Raw genomic sequence first — 19,098 nt, forward strand, 5'->3', positions numbered from 1 at the left:
CCTGACCTCCCTAATGCTCTTGCCGCTGAATGCAAATGCCAAATCCTCACAGCAGTACTCCTCCTCCAAAATAATAATAATAATAAGCCTTCTTCCCTGGACAGTAGAGACAGTCCATCAAAAGCAGGAGAAATTCTTTTTTTTAATACCTCTTGATTTAGGAAGAAACGGTAAATGAGCAGGTGTCCCAATACTTTTGTCCATTTAGAGTAGTCCCTACACTGCAGACATCTAGATAGCTTTGCTGTTTTGTGAAAACACACCTCACTGCTACAGGTTGTGGAAACTGTTATAGAGGTGTCGTAAACAGAGATACTAACATAGCCAGTTCCCGATCCGTTACAATATCAGGAGTATTCCTGGATCGGGGGGTGAGCAACGGGGGCCAGAGACCAGCACAGCTGGCTGGTTTCCCTGCTCTGACAGACCGAACCAGGTGTGCTTGAGAAGGACATCACTGGACAATAAACCTAGACTGTTTTCACATACAGTGACAATTGATAAGATTATACTGGGATAGATTGGAACAGTGAAAGTGTGTGTGTGTGTGTGTGTGTGTGTGTGTGTGTGTGTGTGTGTGTGTGTTAATAATTCCCTATGTTCTGTATGTTCCAGGGAGGCAATATCAGTGGTGTGTGAGGCAGTGCCAGGTGCCAAAGGAGCTCAACGCAGGAGGAAGGTATTCAGCACTAAACTGATATTCACTCAGCATTTAATCACCATCCACTTCACCCCACTGTGCTGATCCAGCAGCCACAGCGTGCATCATCCGTGTGTGGGACTAGAGCAGCGCATGCTGGAATCCCATAGCACAGCCCGTTCAGGACCACCCACAGACTCAGGCATGCGTTACTGCTGATTCACAGTATCCTCACTTAAGCCCGGGCGATACAACACTACTAATAATGACGCGAGGTATCTAGGGCTTGCAAGTGACGTCACAGGTGGCAACCACGCCTACTGTGTTGCAAAAAGACAGACTGAGTGGCAGCGCAGTGTGAATGCCGCTAAAACACCAAAGCGGGAACGATCTGCTGTGCGATTGACTGTACAGACCGATTCAGCAGGAAGCTTTCCTTTTACAGACTGCTGAAAGCTCCAGAGAAGAGTAGCTAAAGAAATCCAGGCACCGAAACCTGAGAGAACCTCACAAAAAAAAAAAAAAACAAGCCTATCGTAGATGTGAGTTTAGCGACATGCTAAATTCAATTAAAAGGCAGAGCCTGAAAACAGTCCTATGAGCAGTCACTAGACTCTGTGCTCTCAGATATGAGGCTTTATCCTCTAAACAGGTGTGATTTGAGCCTCCGTTAGCTTGCTAGAAAAAAGGTGGACGGAGTCTATCCATTCACGCGCTACAGCACAAATCCCAGGACCGTTAACAGGGTTAGCTAGTGAGCTGTTTTTAGTGAGAATAAGAGATCTCCATGAGATTTATGGGAAAGTACTGGATTATATTCAGCTAACTCTGAGGTATGAGGTTTTATCCTCTAAACAGGTGTGGTTTGAGCCTCAGTTCGCTGGACGGTCCTGGCTACTCATACCACAGCAACCCCACCAGCCCAAAACCAGCTACCCACTTCTTTCCGAACTACCTACTAGCCCATATTTTGGCCAAAAGTTTGTGGACCCAGCTCTATTGGCCAAACCTAATGTATGAGCTTTTGGACCAACCATCTTTTGAGGGGTGAAAGTTTTGGCACCCCACATTTTACCATCTTAGCAACTGACAGCTATACTATAGCAACTACCTGGGATACCACTATAACCAGTGAGAACCACTTTACTGCGCAACCATTTTAGAGATATTTGCCACATCATTTTATTTAGAAAATCAACACATTCACTGTACACTGTGACGGGGTGGTAAACGTCATCCTGAAATGGCCACAGTTCTTCCTGTGGTCAGGTTTCTGTGCTCGGACCTGTGTCTGGCCTTTACTGGGCAGGTTTGGCAGTTCGGCCATGAAAGGCCGATTTATAGTACCTGTTTTTCTCCCCACTGTTTGGAGTTTGCTCTGGGGGCATGTTTATTTGTGCACATGCATTTATAGCACTGTCCTCCCTATATTTTTGTGCGTGCAAATAAGGTCAGTTTGACCAAGAAGAATGTGTGTGTGTGTGTGTGTGTGTGTGTGTGTGTGTGTGTGTGTGTGAGAGAATGTGATCTAGGCAGTCTTTGCAGCTGTTCTTTGTCTTTGTTTCTTTCTGTCTTCCTGTATTTGTATGAGAGTCATTCTGCAAAACCGGTGCCATTTCCACATTGAACGAGTAGAGCTACTGAACAGCTAACCATCGTATCTTGCTGCTGATAAGTGAACATGGTCATGCAGTGAATGATGGTCATGAAAAATTATTAAAATTATTGTGTTTCTCTTTAGGAAACTGTATTTTCACATATTTTATGTCAAGAAGGCTCTCGAATTAATAGCTCCAAGCATGGGAAACACACTTCGGCACATTTGTGGCCTTAATGCATCTCCTTAAACACGAACGGCACCATTTTTGTAGATTGGCTTGTGTGTTTGGCACCATTTATTTGCAGTCTGTAAGGAACTGGGTATGTTGTATGTCTCTCTCTCTCTCATTGTTTTCTCTCTCTCCCTCTCCAGCCCTCTTCCCGTTGTCTCTCCTCTATCTTGGGAAAGAGTAACCTTCAGTTTGCTGGAATGACAATCAGCCTCACTGTGTCAACTAGCAGCCTAAACCTTCTGGCGACCGACTGCAAACAGGTGAGACCCTCATACAAATACTGCAGAAGCTACAGCTGGGTCCAAGCGTTGGGTTTGAGGTTCGAGTCCCACAGCCGATCAGGAGCCAGTTATAGTGTAGCGTATAGTGAGTTTAGCAAGTGCTGAGATAAGCATTACTCAGTCTAACATTAAAGCTGCGTAGAGCAACTAAATATTTATACCCCCCCACACTGAGCAGGTGGCAGAGCTAAAGTGTTGAATAAACCCCCACATGAACCCTTATTATTATTATTATCATTATTATTATTATTATCCTTTTATTTTAAATGTTTCAAGGGTGTGTGTGTGTGTGTGTGTGTGTATATATGTATATATGTATATATATATATATATATATATATATATATGTATATGTATATGTATATGTGTGTGTGTGTGTGTGTGTGTGTGTGTATATATATATATATATATATATATATATATATATATATATATATATATATATATATACATATATATATATATATATATATATATATATATATATATATATATATGAGAGCCACAAGGTGGGTTTGCTGTGGGTCACGCCCCACCTTAATTGTGTGTTTAGCGCCATGCTAAGATGGATAATAAGGCAGAGCAAGCAAACCTGGATGAGCCAGTCTACTAAATGAGCCTGAAAACAGTCCTAAGACCATTCCCTCGATATGAGGTGGTGTTTAGCCCGCTTGCTAACTCATCTGAGCCTAGCTAGCCGGCTCCAAATCCAAACACAGCAGAATCAACAGTCTCTCATTTAGCCTTTCTGTTCCTCCCAGCACCAGTCGTTCGGCTTCACTTTCTTAGACAGTCTTTTTATGGTCAACACTTGTGTCGGTAGCTCAGCAGTTAGCAGTCAACAACAGCTGCACTGGGCTGTCTAATACTCAAAGGCTAGCTTAGCGAGTGGCTACAGATCCAAAACCTACCAACCGCAATCGCTTGGTCATTAGTCACCGGACACCCAACTTTAGCCTGCTAACTAAGCTAATTCTAAGGAGCTTCTCATTCCTGATACCGCGGTAGTATTTTCTGACCGTATAACGTAATGTAAAATGTTGATATCGTCCAACGCCAGCATTGCCAATGGTGCAAAGATGCTGTAAGACAATTAGTCAAAATACTAATTGGACGCTTAAGTGGTTCTTTGCCTGCTAACAGTCCCACAACTGCTCTGGAGCCAGTTGCACCAGCTGGGCAAACGTTCAAATGTAGGCTAGTTATAGTGTAAGAGTTCGCTACCAGTAAAATCACAGGACTTTGCATGAATATGACAATAGTGCATAGTGCAGTAGCAGCGTTCCAGCCCGGAGAGGGAATGACCGATTCCCCATTACAGTCAGTGGAGCATCGCACATGACTCGTAAGCTGCTATTAGTCAAGGTAAGACGGTCAGCTCAACCCGCTCGGAGGAGGACACTAATCGCTGGGCTGCACTGGCTAGCATCACACCTGAGTGATGGGGGGTAGATGGAGGGCCAAGATCCTGAGCTGATAATTCCCGTCTCCACTCTCCCCTCTCATGTTGTTGTTCTTTCTGTTTGTTTGTTCATGTTCCATCTCTCCCCATGTTCTCCCTCTCCATCTGTGTCTTCATCTTTTTCTTTCCCTGCAGATTATTGCCAACCATCACATGCAGTCCATCTCCTTCGCATCGGGAGGAGATCCAGTGAGTCCCATGTCCCTCGTTCTTGTCCTTTCTCTTTCTCCCTTTCATCTCCCTTTCCATCTTTGCTCTCTCTAATCACCCGCTCTGCTGTATCTCCTGGCCCCGTCTTATGAACTTACCTTTCTCCTTGTAGCTTCTCTCTCTCTCCTAGTGAATAGATCGTGCCTGGAAGACTCCTTTCTTTCTTCTCTTTCCTTTCACTCTTGCTTTCCCTTCTGACTTTGACTCTTTCAATGTCTCCAGTGTTCCCATATGTTGACCCCTCTCCTCTTTTCCCCTCTTCCTCCTGCCTGTTCCTCTCTTTCTCACACTCCTCTTACAGGATACAGCAGAATATGTAGCCTACGTAGCCAAAGACCCGGTCAACCAGAGAGGTAAGACACACAGTACATAAGACATGCAGTATACGAGACCAGTATGTACACACAGTAAATAAGACCAGTATATACATCCAGTATATAAGATCAGTTCATACACACAGTAAATAAGATCAGTGACATCCAGCAAATAAGACCAGTATATACATCCAGCATATAAGATCAGTTCATACACACAGTAAATAAGATCAGTGACATCCAGCAAATAAGACCAGTATATACATCCAGTATATAAGATCAGTTCATACACACAGTAAATAAGATCAGTGACATCCAGCAAATAAGACCAGTATATACATCCAGCATATAAGATCAGTTCATACACACAGTAAATAAGATCAGTGACATCCAGCAAATAAGACCAGTATATACATCCAGTATATAAGATCAGTTCATACACACAGTAAATAAGATCAGTGACATCCAGCAAATAAGACCAGTATATACATCCAGCATATAAGATCAGTTCATACACACAGTAAATAAGATCAGTGACATCCAGCAAATAAGACCAGTATATACATCCAGTATATAAGATCAGTTCATACACACAGTAAATAAGATCAGTGATATCCAGTATATGACATCCAGCAAATAAGACCAGCATATACATCCAGTATATAAGATCAGTATATACACGCAGTAAATAAGATCAGTGATATCCAGTATATACATCCAGTATATAAGATCAGTATATACACACAGCAAATAATATCAGTGATATCCAGTATATGACATCCAGTAAATAAGACCAGTATATACACACAGTAAACAAGATCAGTGATATCCAGTATATGACATCCAGTAAATAAGACAGTGAGTATATAAGTCGAGTATATACATACAGTGAGTATATAAGACATCCAGTAAATAAGATCAGTATATACATACAATATATAAGACCGGTATATACATATATTACCACATCTAGTAAATAAGACCAGTAAATGCATACAGTATATAAGACATCCAGTATATACACACAGTAAATAAGACCAGTGATATCCAGTATATGACATCCAGCAAATAAGACCAGTATATACATCCAGTATATAAGATCAGTATATACACGCAGTAAATAAGATCAGTGATATCCAGTATATACATCCAGTATATAAGATCAGTATATACACACAGCAAATAATATCAGTGATATCCAGTATATGACATCCAGTAAATAAGACCAGTATATACACACAGTAAACAAGATCAGTGATATCCAGTATATGACATCCAGTAAATAAGACAGTGAGTATATAAGTCGAGTATATACATACAGTGAGTATATAAGACATCCAGTAAATAAGATCAGTATATACATTTAATATATAAGACCAGTATATACATATTATCACATCTAGTAAATAGTACCAGTATATGCATACAGTATATAAGACATCCAGTATATAAGACCAGTACATACATCCAGTAAATAAGATCAGTATATACACACAGCATATATTCTGGGTGTATATACTGATCTTATATACTGTGTGTATCTACTGATCTTATAAGATTCATTTTGTTACTTTGTAACTGTGTTAATGTTGATTTGTTAAGGCCCCCTTTAGCACAGTCTTGTGTTTGTTACAGGCTGTGTTACAGGGTGGACTGTGTTACAGAATGTCGTACAGGCTTGATCCCGTTGTGACTCGATTCTCTCTTATGTTCCAGCGTGTCACATCCTGGAGTGTTCAGAGGGCTTGGCTCAGGAGGTGATCAGTACCATCGGCCAGGCCTTCGAGCTACGCTTTAAACAGTATCTGAAGAACCCCCCTAAGCTCGTCACCCCCCATGACAGGTGTGTACTCTGTGTGAGGGGGAAGGGGCATTGTTACGTGCTTTGCTCATTCATGCGAGTGTATGAGAACATTGAATGGTGACGGTGCCCAAATGGCTCCAGGGCATCTCTTTACATTCTGCGTGTCCATCCTGATCTATACTGCACATGATATCTCACACTAGAAGAGGGTTATTTAACCCAGGACCATACTGGAAGCCATTTTGGTGCTATATAGAACCGTTTTCTAGTACAATTGTGTGTGTGTGTGTGTGTGTGTGTGTGTGTGTGTGTGTGTATGTGTATATATATATATATATATATATATATCCCACAAGCTCCCACACACAGACCACGACCATGAACCCAACCTTAGCCAATGGTCAATGCCAATCTGAGATGTGCTCCTTTAGCTTATATATATATATGTTTATATATACAACATATATATATGTTTGGCCAGCACAAAGGGGTATATTTTGTGTGTGTGTGTGTGTGTGTGTGTGTGTGTGTGTGTGTGTGTGATATATTATATATAGTCCCACAAGCTCCCACACACAGACCACGACCATGAACCCAACCTTAGCCAATGGTCAATGCCAATTTGAGATGTGCTCCTTTAGCTTAGAACGGAAGACGCTATGCTAACATTGCTAACAAAAACTGGACGTCAACGGTCACCAATATTCTCTCAGTAAATACACACCCAAATCTTAATTTCTATGGACAGATCAATCATCTGCTGGCTTCACAAACAAAGCAATTAAATCTTTCACACTTTTTTTTTTTTTTTCAGGATGGCCCCGTTTGATGGGTCAGCGTGGGAGGAAGAGGAAGAGGATTTGGCCCCACCCCCAGACGTTCCGTACTATAATAACTTCCCCGGGAAACAGCCTCCCCCAGGAGGGCTGGTGGACATGAGAACACGTCCTGGACACAGCACAGGAGCAACGCTGGTGAGACCTTCTGACCTGCCTCAGTCTGTGTGTGTGTGTGTGTGTGTGTGTGTGTGTGTGTGTGTGTGTGTGTGTGTGCCTGTGTGTTAATGTCATTTCTTTCTGTGTTTCAGCCTTTTGGACAGCCTGGGATGAATGATATTCATAAGCAACCTCTGCCTCCTCTACCAGGTCAGTGTCCTGTACTCATGCAATCAGAAATATTCAACGCCAGTGGAAGGACACAGCAAATTCTTCGAGGACTAAATTATAGAAACACACCAGGCAATCCCGGAAGAGCATCGTGCAGAGCCAGAAGGGTGTTGGGTTCAGCGTTTCAGAATGTCGAAAGCAATCTTTGAAAAGCTGCATGTCCTGATCGGACCATCTGTAGGGCTAGTCGCTTCCAGCCTACGGCCACCCATGCCAACTGATAAGAGATTGGTCATGGCTTTTTACAAGCCGGGTACTTGTGCGGATTTGAGGATAACGAGGAGACGTTTGCCATAAGCATAACAGCAGCTGGTCGCTGTGTTTATGCTGCATGTCGAGCAATAACCTTCACAGCACTGCATTCACAGCTTCATACGCCATCGTTTAAACCTTTTGCACTTTATGTCTTCAGTGATATTCTAACATTCCCACCTCATCAGACACTGCCAAGAGTATAAGATCTCTAAAGAACTTCAGTTTGACACTGTGGAGAAACCGCTTAAGATCCTTGGAGGAACCTTTAAGGAACCTTTTTCCTCTAAAAAAAAACATTTTCTCGAAGGTTTCTGTGGAGAGGTTCCTCTTAAGGTGCTTTGATGAACCTTCAAGAAAGGATTTTTTTGAAAGAAAACAGCAAAGCTCCTTAAGAAGTTCCTTTATAGTTTCAGACTGAAGAACTTCCAGAAGTTCCTCATTACTTATACCATTTAAGGTTTGAGAGTGAGGGGGTTGAATATTTCTGATTGCAACCGTATAATATCTCTCTTTCGCTCTCTCTCACTCTCTCGCATTCCCTCCGTTACTCAGAGCGAGTCAGCATTTATTTTTAAGCCTCTGCTGCAGATCGGTGCCTCCTCTTATTGCGGGTCACTCCTGCAGCGTCGCTCTGAATAGCATCGCTAATGGCTATTTACCCGAGAATTAACCTTCCACCTTTTTCTCTCTCGTGCTCATTTGTTCTTTCTCAGTGGGAGGAAAGGACGGTGGCCTGTTCGACGATCCCTCGTATGTCAATGTGGATAAACCCCGCCCCCCAGTGGCTGCAGCCAATGGCAATGCTCACAGAGACGTGTTTGACATGAGTAAGTGTGATCGTTTCCTAGTCGCTCTTGCTTCTACCGAATCTGAATAGGTGCATGTCCCAGTCGTATCCATGCGTGTGCTGTGTCTCCACAGAGCCATTTGATGACGCTCTTGGGGTGACTGTGATGACAGCGCCCCCTCTGGCAGAGCAACTGCAGAACGAGCCCTGGTTCCATGGGCCCCTGAGCCGCAGGCAGGCCGAGAAGTTGCTCAGCAAAGACGGAGACTTCCTGGTGCGGGAGTCTGGCACGACGCCGGGCCAGTATGTGCTCACGGGGCAGCAGGGCGGCCAGCCCAAGCACCTGCTGCTGGTGGACCCAGAGGGAGTGGTGAGTTAAAAAGTTACACCCCACAACAGTAGGGGGAGCCCTGGAGCAACAAAACCTAACAAGGGCTCTATGTATGTATGCTCTTCCATTAAATCTTGCTTCTTGTCTCTGCCGGCAGGTGCGTACCAAAGACCACCGCTTCGAGAGCGTCAGTCACCTGATCAGCTATCACATGGACAACCGGCTGCCGATCGTCTCCGCAGGAAGCGAGGTGTGCCTACAGCAGCCAGTGGAGCGTAGGGCCTGAAGGGGCCGGTCGTGCCCCGTTCTTCTGGCATTCTGTCCGCCGAATTGACTCCTTCCTTCCTCCTCCCTCCTCGGACTCTTCTACCTAGACTCTTCTTCCAGAGAAAGGCTTACCTTTTTATTGTACAGGGAGGATGAACAAATCATTGCCTCAAAGCAAGTGAAAGGGAAAAAAAGGAACCCTTCATACTTTGTCGTCAGTCCATCATGAACCTTCCAAGCAATCGTTGAACTCGAGGACCAACCGATTGAACGTTCTCACCGATTCAATTAGGCTTTAACAAAACGGCGCTATTCCAGCGGAGAAGAAAAAAGCCAAAAACCGACGTCAGCGTGGAATTAGCGCCGTCGCTTCTTCTTTGAGTTTAAGTTTGACTTGAGGTGCTGCTGGAAACACGGCGGCAAGCCTGGGCATTCAATTCGAGGAGCCGTGTCCTTTGACTCAGTGGAACAGAGCTGTCCATGTGCAGCACTCCAAAGATTGAGACTTCCAGTGCAGTCTTTCGAAAAACTGAGGCTAGAAGCTTGATCATGTACAGCCAGTGCGAGCACAGCTAGGCAGTAATGGGGAAACGGCAACTCCATGAGCCTCCTTATTTGAACGAGGATCACGCTTCACAGCTTACAGAATTCCTACTGGGAACGCTCCTCGAGTCCTCTCTGTTTGGGAATATGGCAGAACGCTCCCCACGATGGGTCCCGGATTCAGTGTCCTGAGACGTGTAACCTCAGTCCTGGAGGAGACCTGAGCAATGACTGGCTATATCATGACTGAATACAGAGTTGCGTCGCGGAGCAAGCGTTGTAATGACTCAAAAAGGGGGTAATTCAGGCTTCTCTATTGTCACCTAAAGGGGAATTCCCATCCTGTTGTGACGCCCTCTTCTGAAGCAGCCTGACGTCATCAGTCGTTTTTAAAAGGGTGGAGTTTGTCCGGTATTTTTGTTTTTGTTTGTTTTTTAACGGTATGTTTTTTCCATTTTGCGTATTCTCTGCTTCTCTGTTCGCATCGACAATCTTATCTCCATGTGTTCCGGACTGCTTTTAGAACGGATGTGGAGATTTTGAGGTGTAGGGGTGGGGTTGGGTGGAGGGAGGAGAAAAAAGTAAAGAGAAGAAAAAAGGGTGAAGTAGTATTCTTAAAGAAAATGCCCAGAGTGCAGTAGGCAGAGTAGAGTACACGCTTCCGAATTAGAGTAGCATTAAGAGTCTATAAGAAGTCTAGCGCAAGACCGTAGTGATCACGCCTTGGGAAAGGGAACGGACACTCCGAGAAAAATTCCGGCGGGGGAGACGTGGTCATTTCGGGCGAGTTAGCCTACGATATGCAGTTTTTATGAAAACCACAGTGACGTGGTTTAAAAAAAAAAAAAAAAAAAAAAGACTTGGAATTCCTCTTCCTTTTCCCTTCACACTGTTTTTATGTTCTTGTATGAATTGTGCCTTTTCACTTGCTCAACATGGCCACATCAGTAGAATGCAGTCTCAGTTTTGAAGAACAAGAAGAAGAAGAAGAGAACGGAGAACTTTTTCCCATAAGGTTTTCTTGCCAAAAAAGCAAAAAAAACGCCACACGAGTTTAGTCCAGGTTTAGTCCAGGTTTTAGGTGATGGCAATCTTTTCAGTCTTCTTCTCGCACCTTCTCTCAAGCCTGCTGTTCGATTGTGCTCTTGTTTTTTTCAGTGCTGATCTGTGACTTGATGAAACTTGCTAGATATTTGTTTGTCTTTTTTTTACCATTTACCTTATGAATTAAGATGCTCTCGTGACACTTTTTATAGTTTCTATATAGTTTGTATAGAAAAGGCCGGCTGACTTCTAGGAACGTGTAAATATATATGCTGTAGGTGTGCACATATCAAACCGAACGTTTGTTGGGTTGGCAACCCTGTCCGTAGGCAGGGCCTGTTGTGGTCTGCTTGGTTAAGGCCGAGAGCTTGGCTATGAATGTTTGCTGTTGGCGTCGATTGACTACAGCCTCTGACTTTTCCTAGGAGATAATCATGAAAGACATGAATTCAGCAATCAAGCAATGGAGACAGTGCTGACTGTGGGTTTTTAGCACGTCTTAGCAGGGCTGCCCTGAACAATGCTTTAAATACTGGGAGGTTTCCCAGCAAGAAGCCCAGCAAGACCATTTATAGCTAGTGCAAAATTCGTCCAGCAGACTAAGGGGCTGCCGCAATGAATCCCGGGTCATGCTGCCTGCCATCGACAACTGGCCTTGCTCTCTGCGGGTGGATAGATGGCTCCATTCCTCTCCTCATGTCCTGTCAGGGTGATGCTGGCTGGCACGGGCGGTTGAAAGAGTCCTCACCCTGCCAGTGTCGGGATCATTACATTTGATGGGGGAGAGTACTAACGAGTTGGTTAGGTAAAATTAGGGTGGGGGGGGGCTGCAACTCTAAGTAAATCCAGTAGGGGGATGTGTTGGCCTTGTTTACCCCCTTAAAAATAAAGGTGCTTTAAATGCTTCTTTAGGTGAATCCCTAGAACGACGCATTAAAACCAGCATTAATTTTTTTACTTTGTTGAACATGTTCTATATATTAACAATATCCACGCTGTAGTTTAGGCTACAGATCTTGCTGTTTCAAGAGACGACGAAGCCACAGGAACCAGTACCAGTGACCAGTGTTCAAATGATTCGGGGCAGCCCTACTGCTTGCTAAGACTTTTACTGTCTCTGCATGATTCGTTCCACCCAAGTCTACCAAGTCTGTGACTTTGCTAGTGATTTTTACACCATTTGAAAAACTCCTTGTACATTTCGTGATGAATTGACCATTAGAAACAGCCCAGTAGTTTGTGCCAAGTTAAAGAGTTACCCTTTTCGGGTTCCAGGTTTTGTCACAACCCCAATGAATAGTAAGCGGGATTGCTGGGATGCCACAAGGTGGGTGATTCCCTCGAAAGGTGGCCAGGGATGAGTGGTGTTTTATTGTACAGCTACTCGGCTGTTAGCTAGTAGGGCTGTCACTATCGGCTATATTGGGAATAGTTTTGGTAACGGTCACTTAATACATTATAAGTCTTGGTTTGAAGCCCAGTGTTTTAGACTATTGTAGAAGTCCTAAATCCTGGCTGGGATGGCACTAGCGAGATGTCATGGCATGGCCTGTATTAGGGTGATGGAAGGTGTTCATTATGGAGGTTAGCTGCTCCACAGTGGGGCGCTCTGCTACAACTGACTGGTGTGCTCGCTTATTCATACGTCCAGCAAACGCGGTTACACAGTGTTTTAAAATGTACAGAAAATAGATAATGGGTCAAAAGGTTGTCTGATGACCAAGAGGCAGTGTTCTCTAGTGATCAAGTTGTGACAACCTTTGGATTATATTGGAGCAACGTAAAAAAAACTAGACAGCGGTGTGAGAACATTGTGCATTTGCTGGGAAACCCCGTCACGTGGCATCTCTAGCGTTCTGGAGCCGAGCCATTTTAAAGAATGCTATTTTTTTAAAGGTCTATGAGCCAATCAGATTTTAACAAAGGTGTACTGTAAATCCAATGGAGTTAAATCTTCACTTTGTGAGCAACCCGAGTTCCCTGAGGAGTACCGACGGTAGACAGAAAGTCCATGGAAACGTGGCAGGCGACTCGAGCAATTCGTGTTTTATAATGATGAGGTGATTGACGGCCCTACCAGCTACACAACTACTGCTTGTGTGTTTCCGTTTCCAAATGCAGTTATGTATAATCTCAGACCATGAGCAGTGATGTGGAGATCAGGCCGGCTCAGTCTGTGGCTCTGGGCGATGTGTGTAATTAGCTTGCTGTGTAATTGTGTGTGTGTGTGTGTGTGTGTGTTTTTTTTTGTTCTTAAAATCCATTTTTCTTCACTCCAGTGTGTTTATATCTCGATAAGTGGGCGTGGTTAAAAGTGAACAATTTGCCGCGCATCTGTGATCTGAGCTATATATATATGTGTGTGCGTGTGTGTGTGTGTGTGTGTGTGTGTGTGTGTACACTGTATACGTGTGTGTGTGTGTGGAGTGTACATGCTAAAAATAAGGCCTGGAATGATCTGGCCTGCTCCGCCTCACTGGCTCATTGGGTGACTTCGCTAATTTTCGTATATCACGGCGGCCTTCTGTTGCATGAAAAATCTGCACTCTGTGTTTTAGTGATGGTGTTTTTGATTATTGTTTGTTTGTTTGTTTGTTTGTTTTGGGAGGGGGGGTGTTATGACTGGTTGTGGTTTGCATTTTCTAAAAACCAAAGTTTTCATTCTTTACCTGCACAAATACTGATTTTTATGTTTTTATGTTTGTACTTTTAGATTTTGTTTTAATATTCCTTTAATGTTGGGGGAAAAATCTATATAAATATATGTTTACATATGTACCTGGAAGTATAGATTGCATATATAAATACATATTATCATCTCTTTCAGATGTCAGACGTGTTATTCATTTGTCTGAATGTTAACTTTTTGTTCGTTTGTTTGCTTCTAGATTTTTCAGGTATTTAATTGAATTCATTCTCCAGTGAAATGGTCCCTGTGCCACTGGCTGCAGCGCAAACTCGCAGCATCCACCCCCATGCTTAACAGTTGGAGAGGTGGTCTTCTTTTCATGAAATTCTGATTTACCTCCAAACATGCTTTACTCATTGTGGCCGAACAGAGTTCTTCAGACTTCATCAGTCTTGTTTCCAAAGTGCCTCAGACTCGTTTAGACGTTGCTTTGAAACCGTCTGACCTTCTGTATTTTGTGGTATGGCTGCAGGAAAGCTTTTCTTGAGGGCTGAGGACGCTTTCAGACCTCTACAGAATCTGCTAAATTGTTCCGAAGGTGTTTTTTGTTTGTTTGTTTTGCAGTCGAAGGTTTTCACCTTTCTAGCAGTCCGACCTGCAACTATCTGAGAAAGCATTCTTGGCCCCCCAGACATTAATCTGACCTCCACTGTAGCTGTGAACTGCCATGTCTTAATTCCACTACCAACTGAGGAAACGACCAGTACCTGTAAACGCTCTTCCGTCGTCTCAGAGTCCTCTCCTGCCTCGTCAACGTCAATCGCTTCTGTTCTGAGTGTTCTGCGGCTGCTTGTTCGTGGCTGCTAATTGTTGGGACGTGCTTTGAGGAGGTGAGTATTTCTAAAGCTCTGAAATTCGCATCACCTGACCTTTCCTAGCGATGACTGTGAACAATCCTTAGCCCTAAGAGGCTTTATTAAGCTTAATTAAGATCTGAGACCTTGGTGAAAGTGAAACAACACGTCCAAATGTTTGTGGACGGCCCTTCTAATGAACGCATTCCCACTCGGCCTGTCTATGTGAACCTATCGGCACCGTGCTGCCCAATGTCAGGCGTGGGCTAGAGGGGTATAAAGCCACCCAGCTTTGAGCTGTGGAGCAGTGCAACTGCAGTGTTCTCTGGAATGATGGAGGGTGCCTTATCCAATACTTTTGGAACGAGATGGGGAGCTGGGGACCTCAGTAACACTCTTGTCAGACAATCAAAGCAGGGTAAACGCTTTGGTGTCCCAATACTTTTGTCCTTGTGAAAGAAAGTGAAAGCCACATTTTATGGTAAATCTGCTTTTGACCGATCCATTGGCTTGCTGTTGAGAGCAGGCCCTTGCTTTCGCAGTGGTCATGAAGCCGATGCACTGGGAGATCCACTGACCCCCGTATATGGCTTCGAAACCCGCATTAGAACAAAAGGGCGCTAGTTCCAGAGGGGCCAGGATGGACGGTCAGGTATGTGTTTGGGGGGAATTGTTTGGACAGAGGCTTTCAGGGTCTTTCCCGAAAACAAAACAGGAATTAGAGGCGGACAATGGGGAGATTAAAGGCGTCGAGGCCGGTACAGTAGAATGCTGGCATAATGGCACTGGTACGTTCCAGAGCCGAATAAAAAACCCATGCAGGCAAAGGGAGAGAGAGAGAGCGGGCGAGACGGCAGGAGGAAAGACCGTTGGGATCAGACGTTAGAAGTCCCTTTCTACCTTCCTGAGGCACGCACTGGAGAACGTCACCACGCAGGAGCAAGCAGGTACCCGTGGTTCCCTCTCCCACTTCCTCTGGCCTTTCTTCTTTCGCTCCTTCCAGATGCACCCGCAGCGGCCCCTGCCCCAGGCCATGCCCTCCTCCCTGGGGCAGAATCTGAGGGATGCCGCTCTCGGATTTGGCCGGGGCAAGAACCTGTTGGGGGGGAACATTGCCTACGGGTTCATCCAGTCTGTGAAAGAGTGCCTCTACTTCTTGCTCTGCTGCTGGTGCATCAAGGAGATCCTGGACTGAGGGGCAAGGAGAGATCTGGAAAGGCCCCTTGAGAAAGATTTCCACAATAATACATAGTTAGGAATGGCATCCTGGGCATGTTCTCGGGCCGTCCCAGTCATTCGGGGTTTCCAAGCCTGGAGATGTGGAGAAAAGAAGGCGTCTCTCAACTTCGTCTCAACTGTACGTGCTTTGCTTCTTAACGGTTTGCTTTTGGAGCCTGGAGGTGCGCTGAGAAGCTTGCTGGTAGAGGTAAGTGAGGTGCCGGAAGAGGGTCCTGCTCAAATCTGTGCTTCTCATGGTCCACGTTTTCACTTCAGGCCAGCTCATGACATATAGGGATGTAGCAAAAGTCTGGACCATCTGAGGACTGCGTTGGGGACCCAACGCACTGAGGACCCAATCAGACTTCATTTTGGGAGTAATGCGTTAACCTGGAGGAATTTCGGGCCCCACATGAAGATATTCTACTAGGCCCCACAAGTCTAACAATTCTGCCAAAACACTTCATTATTTAGGGCCCCTGTCAGTCACAGGCCCTTAGATTGGCCCCCATATGGCGCACACACCTGTGGCAACGGGCCTAAACCAGTGATTACGAGGTGTGTCCCAATACTTTTGTCCATGTAGTGAATGTACGCTATGTTCTGTGATAGGGTTTGGGTGGATCCAGAGCCAATCCTGACATCCTTTGGATTGGAGCCTTCCTCCTACCTGACCCATAAGCCATTAAACCGTTAGCAACTGCCACGGGGTCACGCCTGACCCTACGGTGCTCCCACCACAATTCCCCTAAGACCAGATTTTCAGCAGGGGTGTCATTAGACCCAGCTCGTTAGGCAATGTGACCCGGTCAATTTTATCGTAGATTGCTGAGCAGAGCTACAGGACACGCCATGCAAATTCACTACGGCCAATACATTTCCCATAATGCCCCAGCGTAGTAATGGATATTCGTACATATTTAAACAAAAGTCCACTTAGAACCACATAACCTACCAAACATACAGATTAGACCCCTGGAGCAAAAGCATTAGCTAATTAACCTAGCTAAGCTATCTGTTAGCTAGCTACTTTAGCATAGGCTTTATTTATGCTAGCTGGTAAAAGCCCCCCCCATCGTCCCGGCTCCTCCTCATGGTCCAATTCTGCTCAACCTCTGCAGCTCGAAGGCCTCCAGAACCCCAGCCCAAATTTCCCAAAGTTCTCCTTCTTTGCCTCAGTAAAGCAAGTGTGGGGGTTACAGCAGTGCCCCTCGAAATTCTGTGTGCCCCCCAGTACAACAGTCCAAAGTAGGCCAGCTAGACACACCCCTGGTTTTAACTAAGCCTCAGAGAGAGACCTTGGAGAACCAAGGTGCCTGTCTGTGGCTGCTCCACTAGATGGTGCCCTACACCCTTAAAAAAAACAAGGTGCCTAAACTGATCCTTTGAGTGTCGCCTTAGAAGAACCCCTTTTGGAGATGTGAGGTGTGATCAAATCTGGTGTGTGAAGTGAAGTGAAGGTTCTTGTGGAGGTTCTTCACACTCGCACGTCCAGCTGGATTCATGACCATCGAACCAGAAGTGGTTCTTCATGGCGTCACTCAACACACCTGAGGAAGCTCATGTCTGCAATGAATAGAAAAATGATGTGTGTGTGTGTGTGTAAATAGATGGATACATTTGACCTCTGTCTCTTTTTTCAGTGTCCATGATGTGTTGAAGTGGTAGAAGAGCTGGACAGCAGCACATGCTGTGCGGATAACAGCCTTTCCATGTCCACGACTCCATGACGAGGTCCCCGAAGCCGGAAGCAAAAGGAGGCCCCTGAGTTGGTGAGGCCAGACGACCTGCAGTGAGCTTCAGTGAACTGAACTTCAGTGTAGCGCATGTATGCTCACCATGGTGGTTGGTTTCAAATAAACGCAACATTTTGATCAGACTTGGCTTCACGCAGTGCGAGAGTGTGTTTGATGTTTCAGGCTAGATTGGATACGGGATTGGATCGGATTTCTGTTTTGTGTTTTCTGCTGACATCCATAGTGTAAAATGCTAGCAGTGATCTGTAAAGCATGTTGGGTAGCTGAACCTTAGTTTACAGGGGGGGGGTCATCACTCTCCCCATGTCCGACATCAGCGGAGCAGCAGAGCTAGCTAGCTAGTTAGCATATTCCATTAGCTAGCCGTGCTGATGAAAGAGTGATCGCTGAGTGAACTCACCTCACCTTGTTCTTTACAGTCGTTCAACACTGAGAGCAGTCTGCTGTCCCCTAAATCCCGCCCACATAGAACACTGATGGGTCTACTGAGCAAAAAAAGAGACCAATCAGGATGCTCTCTGTGTCACTTGCTCACTCCCCAAAAAGTGCACAGGTGAGCCTGATATACAGAATTCCAATTCTCTGGGATATGGTGTGCTAGAGGTGGGAGAGGTGGGATGCCTGCTTAATGTAAGTTTGATTAGTCACATGTTACCATTGATTGATTTACATGGAAACTCTGGAATCACTGATAAAAAAAAGTAATATATAATATAATTTCAGAAATGCACACTGTAATTCTGCCGAGAGAATCCCAGTAGGCCTTTTACCTCGTGCAAAATGTTGTGGTGTTTGAGACATATTAAAGTCTGCCACTGAAAGTCATGACCAGCCTAGAGTCTAGACTAGAGATGATGAGGCCTTTGAGCTGGCAGCTGTATTAAGGATCTTAAGTATATCATAATCCAGCTATATTACACTGCTATATAAACTGACCAACTGTTGACAAGGTAGATGATGGCATCACCAGATGGGCTACATTCTCCAACAGTTTGCCTTCTTTGTTTAAAATCTAACAAAACATCGGGAAAAAGCTTCACACTGCTGCATTAGGCCTCAGTGAGACGTGAAATGCTTGGACCCCTTGTATTGCCGCTTGCGGCCCTGTTTAAACGCATTATGTTTAACTTCAACTTGCCTGTGTGAGATTTGGTAAGACTTGTAGGCTGTACTAACAATACATGAATCCTGCTGAAGACTAACCTTTAAAATAAAATATTAATTAAAAATAAAAAACGTAATATTTTTTTCCTGCTCCAAAAGCTTAGATGATGTCACTTCCTCTTTGTGATGTCAACAAAACATGGTTTACAGCCAAAATGAAGTGTAACAGGGTGGTATCGAATGAAGATGAACACATCATAAAGATTTTATATAAATAAAACATAATGTGTATGTAATAAATATGATATGTAAACATCCTGCTGGAAAAGAAACCGATGGGCGGCCCACCAACAGCCCAATTTATTTGTTTTCTTCACTTCGCTAACGCTCTTGTCGCTGAATACAATCAAATCCTCACAGCAATGCTCCTCCAAACTCCAGTAGAAAGCCTTCTTCCCTGGACAGTACAGACAGTTACTCCAACAGGTGAACAGGTTGACCAACTTAGCTCCTGCCCAGTATAGGGTATAGTTTGATGATTTAGCTGGTCTAAACAACCAGTATGACCAAGCTGGACCATGCTGGTCGACCAATTTAATG

At 44.6% G+C, this 19,098-nt stretch overlaps 2 protein-coding genes across 6 annotated transcripts in view; both read left to right on the forward strand.

Moving 5' to 3' along the window:
* shc1 (SHC (Src homology 2 domain containing) transforming protein 1) overlaps positions 1-13,769 on the forward strand; it is a 48,596-nt gene extending 34,827 nt beyond the window's left edge. For 4 of the 5 annotated variants that reach the window (XM_072680454.1, XM_072680456.1, XM_072680457.1 and 1 more), the window contains 10 exons: positions 616-679; positions 2,613-2,732; positions 4,351-4,404; positions 4,727-4,778; positions 6,456-6,582; positions 7,358-7,517; positions 7,631-7,688; positions 8,678-8,791; positions 8,886-9,121; positions 9,240-13,769. In XM_072680454.1, the coding sequence (XP_072536555.1) occupies positions 616-679; positions 2,613-2,732; positions 4,351-4,404; positions 4,727-4,778; positions 6,456-6,582; positions 7,358-7,517; positions 7,631-7,688; positions 8,678-8,791; positions 8,886-9,121; positions 9,240-9,368 (1,114 nt within the window). In that variant the 3' untranslated portion in view covers positions 9,369-13,769. The remainder of the gene's footprint in view (positions 1-615; positions 680-2,612; positions 2,733-4,350; positions 4,405-4,726; positions 4,779-6,455; positions 6,583-7,357; positions 7,518-7,630; positions 7,689-8,677; positions 8,792-8,885; positions 9,122-9,239) is intronic. The other variant, XM_072680453.1, reaches the window with a different exon arrangement.
* Positions 13,770-15,422: 1,653 nt separating this feature from the next.
* lenep (lens epithelial protein) lies at positions 15,423-15,619 on the forward strand. Its single transcript, XM_072679037.1, has one exon. The coding sequence runs from the start codon at positions 15,423-15,425 to the stop codon at positions 15,612-15,614; it is 192 nt and encodes a 63-aa protein (XP_072535138.1). The 3' UTR covers positions 15,615-15,619.
* The last annotated feature ends 3,479 nt before the right edge of the window (positions 15,620-19,098 follow it).

Source organism: Salminus brasiliensis, chromosome 5 (assembly GCF_030463535.1).
Source record: "Salminus brasiliensis chromosome 5, fSalBra1.hap2, whole genome shotgun sequence".
NCBI lineage: Eukaryota > Metazoa > Chordata > Actinopteri > Characiformes > Bryconidae > Salminus > Salminus brasiliensis.

What these genes read in the sequence shown, in the direction of transcription:
- lenep (XM_072679037.1), top strand. Translation starts at nt 15,423, where the DNA reads ATGCACCCGCAGCGGCCCCTGCCCCAGGCCATGCCCTCCTCCCTGGGG.